This window comes from Mustela putorius, unplaced genomic scaffold (genome assembly GCF_011764305.1).
Source record: "Mustela putorius furo isolate JIRA1106 unplaced genomic scaffold, ASM1176430v1.1 tig00000196_pilon_pilon_pilon, whole genome shotgun sequence".
Classification (NCBI taxonomy): domain Eukaryota; kingdom Metazoa; phylum Chordata; class Mammalia; order Carnivora; family Mustelidae; genus Mustela; species Mustela putorius.
In genome coordinates, this window is record NW_025421310.1 from 5160428 (window position 1) to 5169569 (window position 9142).

At 56.3% G+C, this 9142-nt stretch overlaps 1 protein-coding gene across 2 annotated transcripts; it reads left to right on the plus strand.

The window, feature by feature from the left end:
• The first annotated feature begins 254 nt into the window (after positions 1-254).
• SYT5 (synaptotagmin 5) lies at positions 255-7007 on the plus strand. 2 transcript variants are annotated; one of them, XM_004777046.3, is made up of 9 exons: positions 255-561; positions 1651-1774; positions 2310-2482; positions 4040-4159; positions 4273-4440; positions 4787-4954; positions 5201-5315; positions 5572-5705; positions 6401-7007. In XM_004777046.3, exons 2-9 carry the CDS (start codon positions 1696-1698, stop codon positions 6599-6601), a joined length of 1158 nt encoding a protein of 385 aa, XP_004777103.1. In that variant the 5' UTR covers positions 255-561; positions 1651-1695; the 3' UTR covers positions 6602-7007. The 2 variants fall into 2 exon arrangements, with proteins under 2 accessions (XP_004777103.1, XP_004777102.1); XM_004777045.3 differs by having other exon boundaries at positions 258-561; positions 5198-5315.
• Positions 7008-9142: the final 2135 nt, after the last annotated feature.

The window sequence follows — 9142 nt, forward strand, 5'->3', positions numbered from 1 at the left end:
AGGTCCACTTATGTCCAGGGTCTGGGCAGTGCGGACGCCATTTGCTGAAGCTAGGCGCATAGGGTCTTGCTTCCTGGGCCTGGTGCTAGGAAACCTAGAGGGTAGAGGGAGGTCTGGGGCGTATTCACTGGAGACTTTCCGGCTGGATATCTGACTACTTGGGTGTCCGGAGGGAGGCTCCAGAGTCCTTGGACTGGGTATACTCGTGGGGGTGGGGGCCCAGGTGGGGAGAGGTGGCCTGGACGCCAGACAGCTGGATCAGAAAGCAGAAAATCCTCGGGGACCAGGATAAATATCCGTGGGCACCCTAGTGGTTCCTGGCTGGGGGCGGGACGAGGCTCTCCCTGTACCCAGGACCTAACACGCACGCGCGCGCGCACACACACACACACACACACACACCCGCACTCACTAGCCGGCTCCGCTCTGCCGCGCCCCCACCCCACTGAGCGGGGCGATCAGCACCGAGGACAGCGCCACCCGCCCGCGTGCGGGGGCGGGGTCCGGGAGGGGCCGGCGCCTCGGTGTCTCCTGCGAGGGTCCAGTCCAGCCGCCGAGCAGGTAGGAGCCTCTGGGACGCCCGCCCTAAGCCCCCTCCTCATTCCCATCCCTAGAGAGACGGGGCGTGTGCGGGGTGGGGGCGGGAGGGCACTGGGGAGGGACCGACCGAGGAAGTGGGAGGACTGGAGCCTGAAATGGAGAGATCGGGATTTAGAGACAGGTGTGGAGACAAAGAGCAGAGGCAGGGCGGAGCAGGCAGGCGGCGAGACTGGGAGACCCCTGGAGTCACAGACCAGACCACAGGCCGAGGACAAGAGAGACACAGACCCGGTTGCGGCGAGAGCCGGGTGGGGGAATGGACAGAAATAGGGAGTGGAGAGAGAGGTGCGGAGCCCGAGGCGGTCACGAGGCCAGGTGTGAAGACAGAGCTCGGGATGCGCGGGAGAGACAGCAGGCCGGGAAGGATGTGCGCCCCCACCCCACACCCCCTCCCAACCCCACCCGGGCTGTGGCACCAGGGAGCCCTCGGCCCTGGCGGGAGAGGGCGGGGAGCCCGAGTCACCGCCCCAAGGGCCAGATGTGCAGGGAGGAGCCAGCCGAGGGGGCGTGCACCGACGCGCGAGGCCGCCCTTTCCCCACGCTCGCTCTGCGCTGGGTCAGGGGCTGGGGTCCTGACCCGGCGAGGAGCGAGCCTGCGGCGCCTGGACTCTGCATCTGTACGTCAGCCTCGCCCGTTGTCTTGCCAACAGCCCGTTGCCAGGGCAACCCCTCGTAGCTCCCGCCCCGCCCGAACCTGCCGCCCGTCGCTCGGGGCAACCCAGGGTCCCGGTTCCTACGCCCGCCTTGGCCCATTTCCGGTTCAGGCCCGCGGGGACGGGCACGGAAGGGATAGAAGTCGGAGGGATTCCTGCTTTGGAGGGCATTCCGGCCTTGGAGGGCGGGGGCGTCCCTGTGGGATGGACCTAGGTCCTGGAACCCACTCCTGGCGCGCGTCCTCCATCGCGGGGAGGCTGACACTACAACCCCCAGCATGCCTCGCGGCTGCTGGTTGTGTCCTATGTGGTCGGTCGCCCAGGGTGCCGATGGGAATTGGAGTTCGTCGTTGTTTGGAGGCTTCAATGAATGCACGGGGTGGGCGTGGGGGGCTAGGGCTCTTGGGTGTCTCCGCAGAAAGGACCGTAAGACCCCGCCGTCATGTTCTCGGAGCCTCCAACCCCAGAGCCTCCAGCGCCCGACGCGCCTCCTGACTCGAGTCGCATCGGCCCTGCCCCGGGTGAGCGAGCCTCGGGGCCAGGGCGGAGGGAAAGCTCGACTGGGATTCCCACGGGCGTGGTCTGGACAGGTGTACTCGGCGGGTGGGCGGGAAAATCCGGGTGGCACTGTAGTCGGAATCCTGGACTTGATATGAAGTGAAATGGAAACGGAACGAGAACCAGATCGAAGAGTGTGGAATGGAGTGGGCTCTTGGGACTGTGAATTGGAAGGTCCACCTCTGTCTTCTTTTAAAGACAGGGAAACTGAGGCTGGGGGAGGGGCATGACTTCTACACCCGTCAGGGGTTGAGCAGAAACGGGGGTGGAAGGGGATGTGGAATTAACAGGCTAGACAGTCTGGATGGTGTCAGGCTAGAATAGGGCATCAGATCACATTATAGGTGAGAGCAGTGGGAAGAAGAACGGGCGACAAAACGGAGTAGACCTGGCCGAGGGAAAACAAGGCCAGGATTCCAGCTTCCGCGTGTAATTCGGACTGAATCAGCCAGTTGCTTCTTATGGCCTCAATGAGTGTTGTCTCCACGTCCTCTGCAGTACCCCTCTGGGCCCTGGCCGCAATCGTTCTGGTCTCAGGCCTCCTCGTGTTCGGCTGCTGTTTCTGTGTCTACCGGAAGCGTTGTCGGAGGCGGTTGGGCAAGAAGAGCCAGGCCCAAGCCCAGGTCCACCTTCAGGAAGTGAAGGAGCTGGGCAGGAGTTACATAGACAAGGTGTGGCCTGGCCCAGCCCCTCGGCCCTACCCTGTCCTGCACCGTTGGCCCAGCAGCCTCAGTCCCCACTTTCTTCCCTCCCATGCCCACCTTACTGGCTCATCTCTGTGGGTGTTTAGCCCTGACCTGGACCCTGGGGATCTGGAGATAGGCTAGATTGAGTCCCTGTTCCTGAGAACCACTCTGGTGGTGAAGTCAGACCCTCACACAGACATTCAAAACACAGGGTGGTATGTGCCCCGTGATGGGAGCTCCCAGAGCGTATGTGGGTACAGAAAAACCATCTGATAGCCTGGACAGTCCAAGGATGCTTCCCAGTAGAGATGTCTTCTGTGCTGAGACCCAAATAACACTCAGAGTTCGCCCAGGACAGAGAGGAGGACATTGTAGCTCAAGGTCTGGAATCCAGACCCTGAGGCATTTCACAATAGCTGGGGCACAGATGGCAAATAGGCTGCCCTCCAGAGTGGGTGTCTGAGGAGCTCAGTTGTACACATGTCACGTGCGCAATTGGGAACCACAGAAGATTCATGTGCAGCCAAGGAATAGGGTCACATGGGTGTTGGAATGAATCCTCTGGAACCCAGGAGGAGGACAGATTTGGGGCAAGGAGGCCAGGGAGGAGGCTGGTGTGGCAGTCCCAAGAGAGTGAAAGAAACATGAGTTGGCAGAGGTCACCGGAGTGGTAGATGACAGCTTATGGGTGTCAAGGTCTGAGTGCAGAGTGGAACGGTGCTCACCTGGGAGCCAGGAAGTCCCAGGTTCCCAACCCAGAGGAACCACTCCCCAGCTCTGTGACCTGGGAGAATTCACAGTCCCTCTCTGAGCCTCAGGTGTGTGGTCTGTAACTAGTATTTCCTCTCCTCCCTTGTCAACAAATAGCTGTTGTCACGATCATCCATAAGGCAGGACCTTTAGGGTCCTGGTGCCCAGCCTCCATCCCTGTCCCTCAAGCCATCAACATCTAAAGACCACCTGCGTCAGACTCACCTCAGGTTCTTGTGGAAACACGAATTCTGGGTCTTGCCCCAGACCTATCGAATCAATCTGAAGTGAAGGCATTTTACCACATTTCTCAGGGGAATTCTGATTTGCATTGAATTTTGAAAATGGCTGGCTTAGATTAAGGAGTGTTCTAGCTTAGAATGGCAAATACAGGGTAAAGACACTATTCCTCCTCTGTGATTTTCTGTGGTGAGAACACTAGTCAACATGTCAGTTTGGACAACAACCCCAGTACCTCCATTTGCATGTGAAATAAATCTTCTGCATCCTTCTTGTAGGCAACAAGGTGCTATGAGCACCTGCTTTTCTAGTCTAGGCATGACAAGCACACTGCGTGTGTCACCCTGTCTGTTCTCCCCCATAGCAGACATCATTAATCAAATTTTGACTAAATAAAGCCTCTCTGTTACTATGACTAGTGCTTGCCTGTGGCAGACATCACTAATCAAACTCTAACTCTGCTTAGCCAGCAAGTGCTCAGGGATCAGTGAGTCTCCCTTGGCTTCTGGGTCAGGGGAAGAGTTCACCTGCCCTTGCTCCTGGCCCCCTAAGGTGCAGCCAGAAGTGGAGGAGCTGGAGCCAGCACCATCTGGGCCAGGGTCGCAGGTGGCTGAGAAGCATGAGCTCGGACGACTGCAGTACTCACTGGATTATGATTTCCAGAGCGGCCAGGTGGGTGTGGAGGATGGGGGTGGTGTGGAGGGGAGGGTCCGAGGGTTCTAGCCCCTTTATAGAGGAGGCCCCAAGAAGGAAGCTAAGACTAGAGTCCTCTTATCACCTTTCAGCTGCTGGTGGGCATCGTTCAAGCTGAGGGATTGGCAGCCTTGGACCTGGGGGGCTCCTCCGACCCCTACGTGCGGGTCTACCTGCTGCCAGACAAGAGGAGGCGGCATGAGACCAAGGTGCATCGGCAGACGCTGAACCCACACTTTGGGGAGAACTTTGCCTTCAAGGTGAGCTCCTGGCCTCTGTGCCCTAGGCTTAGTAACCTGCCTCCCGTCCCTGGAACACTGGGGAGCGACCCCTTCAACTTTTTCTGGAGCCAGCCCACAGCTCAGGTAGCAGCCTCCAGCTCTGGGGACTATCACACCAGACCCTGGATTGTCCCCGTGGGGCGCTGCTGACCTCTGGGCTGTTGCTTTGTGCCATTTGGGTTCCAGAGACTTCCGCACAGCTGTTCCCCTGGACCCTTGCTGCCCGAGTCGTCGCCTTCTACCTGGATATGCTGTGCCGCACTTCTGGTCTCTCTGACTTACCACTCTCCGCCTTGTGTTCTCTTCCCGGTGGCCCCTCATCTAGGTCCCCTACGTGGAGCTGGGAGGCAGGGTACTGGTCATGGCGGTGTACGACTTTGATCGCTTCTCCCGCAACGATGCCATTGGGGAGGTGCGGGTCCCCATGAGCTCAGTGGACCTGGGGCGGCCAGTGCTGGCCTGGCGCGAGCTGCAGGCTGCTCCGCGGGAGGAGGTGAGCATACGGGGCCACGACCCCACGCTGGGCCCGCCCACCGCGCGCCCGTACCAATCAGATCACAGGCTTCTTGGACTCTCAGGGCTCCAGCCCTTGCAACTGCGGCTCCCCTCCTTGGGGTGCACCGCTGTGGTCGTCACTGGACCACTCCATTCTAAGGCGGGGGGTGGGGAAGAAAGGCCCGAGAGGGAATGGATGTGAAGCTGGGGCTCTGGCGAGGGGTCCCTCTCTGTCTTCCAGCAGGAGAAACTCGGTGACATCTGCTTCTCCCTCCGCTACGTCCCCACGGCCGGGAAGCTCACAGTCATCGTCCTGGAGGCTAAGAACCTGAAGAAGATGGACGTGGGAGGACTCTCAGGTGTGTGGCGAGCAAGCAAATGGTGCGGCCGGGGGTGGAGAGGGAGGCTCTGGAGCAAAGCTTCTCGCAGTTTCTGAGTCCCGAGCGTCCCTGGTGGAGAGGGGCCCGGACTGCCTGGGAAGTGTAGGTTTGCTGTGGACATGGAGAGAGCCTTCAGGGTACACAGGGTGTCTCTGTGCTCTTCCGAAGAAGCACCTCTTCAACATGAGCCCTGCACTGGCCAGTCGGGGCCTCTAAGACTCCTTTCTCCGCCCAGATCCGTACGTCAAGGTCCACCTGCTGCAGGGCGGCAAGAAGGTGCGGAAGAAGAAAACGACCATCAAGAAGAACACTCTGAACCCTTATTACAACGAGGCCTTCAGTTTCGAGGTGCCCTGTGACCAGGTGCAGGTGAGCTCGGACCTACCCAAAGCCCCTGTCAGAGCAGCCCTCCCCACACGGTCCCAGGCCTTTAAAAGCCCCTGTTGCTAGGGGGAGGAAGAACCCATCTCAGCCATTCGAACCCAGGTCCTGGGGCCCTGAGGTTGTGTTTCCAAAGTCAGTTTCCTCTTGTGAGGACTCGGGCGCCCCGCCCCCAAGCAAGATCAGGATGTTCCGCCCCCAAGCAAGACCCGGGCTGTCCCGCTCAGGAACTATGGGTACTGTCCCGCTCAGGAACTATGGGTACTAAGGGAAAGATTTCCCACAACTCTTAAGGAAGAGGGCCCAGCCAGGACTCAGGCCTGACCCCTCCTCCCATTTCAGAGTCCTGACGGTTTGCCCTCCGTAGGAGGCTAGTCTCTAAGGAAGCCCCTAACAATCCCTTACCAACCGGGTCCTGAGGGTTCATCTCCTTTGAAATCGGATCACGGAGGAAGAAAGACTCCAGAGCAGCCCTCTAACAGAGTCTGTCTCCTCTGTCCACTCCCACCCCCGGCACTGTTGGAGTCCCCTGAGAGGCCTTAGCGCAGGGTGCTAGCAAGTCCCCCTAGACCTCTGGCTGCTAGGGAGAGGGTCTCTTTGGCAATGACATGGGATCCCCTCCTTGCCTTGCCTCCTTCTCGAACACTCCTGTCTCTCTTCCCCCCTGCTCTTCCTGTCTCCAGAAGGTCCAGGTGGAGCTGACTGTGCTGGACTATGACAAGCTGGGCAAGAATGAGGCCATTGGGAGGGTGGCTGTCGGGGCAGCGGTGGGGGGAGCTGGCCTGCGGCACTGGGCAGACATGCTGGCCAACCCCCGGCGGCCCATTGCCCAGTGGCACTCGCTGAGGCCCCCTGACCGAGTGAGGCCACTGCCTGCTCCCTGATCCCCACCTCAAGCCCCTTGCCAAGCCTGGACTCGGCTCCTGACCTCAGACTCCTGGCCAAAACCACACCCAGGCCCACCTTTAAGCTTTCTCTGACCCCTAACCACCCCCACCCCACACCAACCCTTCCCATTCCTGCTTTCCCATCTCCCATTATGCCAATCATGGTGACTTGCCAGCTCTCCCACCAGCACACATCCAGAAGCCCCAGGGACCCCTGGGGGAGGAGAGCAATCTGGCCTCCCCCAACCCCTGCTCCCACTCTCTGCTTTGACAATCAGTGACCCTGCCTTCTTCTCCCTTCGCTCCCAGCACCCCTCTTCCTGCACAGGATCACCTGCTCCTGTCCCTAGTCGGACTCCTGCACCGCTCCTGGGACCAAATAAATACTCAGCAACTTTGGCGACCTGACCTGGTGCTTACTGGTGGGGGTGGGCAGGGTGGGGTGGGGGGCAAGAGGGTGGGATCACCTAAGGGCAAGGATAGGGCTGCCCATCCTGCGGATACACTGAGGGAAACTGACCCATCCACCCCCCCATCCACGTGTTCACTTTTTCGTTCACACACCCCTCCGAACCTGGGTGTTTTCTTCTGAAAATATTGTGGTCGGAACAATACCTCCTGTATGTTTGCTGTGAAGAGTCCATGAGAATCACTTACTCATGATTTTAATTTGCTCCTGCATCCGTGACTTCCATAGATTTTCATACCCATATTTCCCTCCCTTCCCTTCTTTCTTCCATCATTCATCCATTCTACTTTCCCTGAGGTCTTCAGGGTGGCAACTTCTGTTGGATGCTGGAACCCCAAGTTGATGCAGATCCAGAATTTTCCCCAAGCGACTTACTGTCATTTAGAAACAAAGTAGATATGTAGAGTCTGGGAATGAGATCCCCAGAGACTGGGAGAAAGGACAGAGTTACGCAGGGAAAAGCCAATGGTTGCACCTCTTCCTTCCCTCAACAAATTCTGTCTCCTAATCTGTGTCTAGGAAAGACGATCATTTCATTGCTCCTCCCTCCTCTCATTCCAGACAGGATTTCAGGTGGTAGACAAAGGTCTTTGAAATTTGGCAAGAGAGCTCTCTGATCTGGAGATTAAGTGGAAAATGAGGCAAAAGGTTCCCCCATGTACTAAAGAAAGGGCAGAGCATTAACTTGCACTGAGCTTCCTGGTAGCCAATGGGAAAAGGGAAATCTGATCAGTTACACCGATTGTAATATCTATGTGATTTAACAAATTTCTTCAAAGGGATCTGTTCATTTCTCCTATGTGAGTGAGTGAGGGGACATTTTTATGAGAACATCATAAGGTATCACTATTATTACTATTTCTGCTACTCCTGCTAACAATGATCCTCACAACCACCCCATGAAATAGACATGATAGTTATTCCCAGTTGACAAATAAGGAAACTGTGCTGAGAAGTAACATGACCTGGCTAGGATCGTACAGCCAGGAAATCCATCTGTAATTCCTGGGATCGAATTCTGTTCTGTGTTATGATGACATTGGGGTCCCTGATTCTGTGTCTCAACAAGAGAGCAGACAAATGAGAAGAATAAAATCATTGCAAATGCTGGTCCATACTGGGCAGTAAGCTAGTGAGAGCTGAGATCATTTAGAAAGGGCAGTCAGGGCCAGCTTTCCTAAAGAGGTGATTTTGAGCTGTGCTTTGAAGGAGAAGAAGGAATGAGGCTGTCTAAGATGAGCAGGAAACACAATGGAATATTATTCAGTCATAAAAAGGAAAGTTTATACTGATTCATGCTACAACATGATGAAACTTGAAAGCATGATTGTAAGTGAAAGAAGCCAGATGCAAAAGGCCACATATTGTATGATTTCATCTGTGTGAAATATACAAAATAGGCAAATCCATAGAGGGAAGAAAAGCAGATCTGTGGTTTGCAAGACTAGGCAGAGAGAGAGAAATGGAGAGTGACTGATTAATGACTACAGGATGTCCTTAGGGAATGACAAGAAAGTTCTGCAACTAGACAATGGTGATGGTTGCCCAACATTGTCAATATAGCAAATGTTATTAAACTTTATGTTGTGTGTATTTTACTACAATAAAAATAAGCAAAGATGAAGGCAAAGAGAGTTCCAGGCAGAAGGCACCCTAAGTTGCAGACTTGGTGTGTTCTCAAGAGAGCCAGCAGGCCAGTGAGTCCTGCAGGCTGTGCTGAAACCTCATCTTTGCTCCCCAGTGCCCACAGCTGTCCTCAGAAGGGGGATGGCCCCCTTCAGTCCATCACACCACTCACTGCCAGCCGCACGTTACTATTCCCAATTTCCCAATTTACAGAGCTGAAAACCGAGGCCCAGAAAGGGTGACTGACTCGTCTCAGGTTGCGTAGCTGGAGGAGATATCACTCAAGTCCCTGCCCTTATAGACCTAGAAGACAGGTTAAGTCACCTGGTCAAGGTCTCTCAGCCAGCAGGTGAAGGCAAGACAGAAAGCCAGGCTTATCTGACACCAAAAGCCACATTCTCCAGGATCCTGCCATCTGGTCTGAATATGAAGTGATGGGAGTC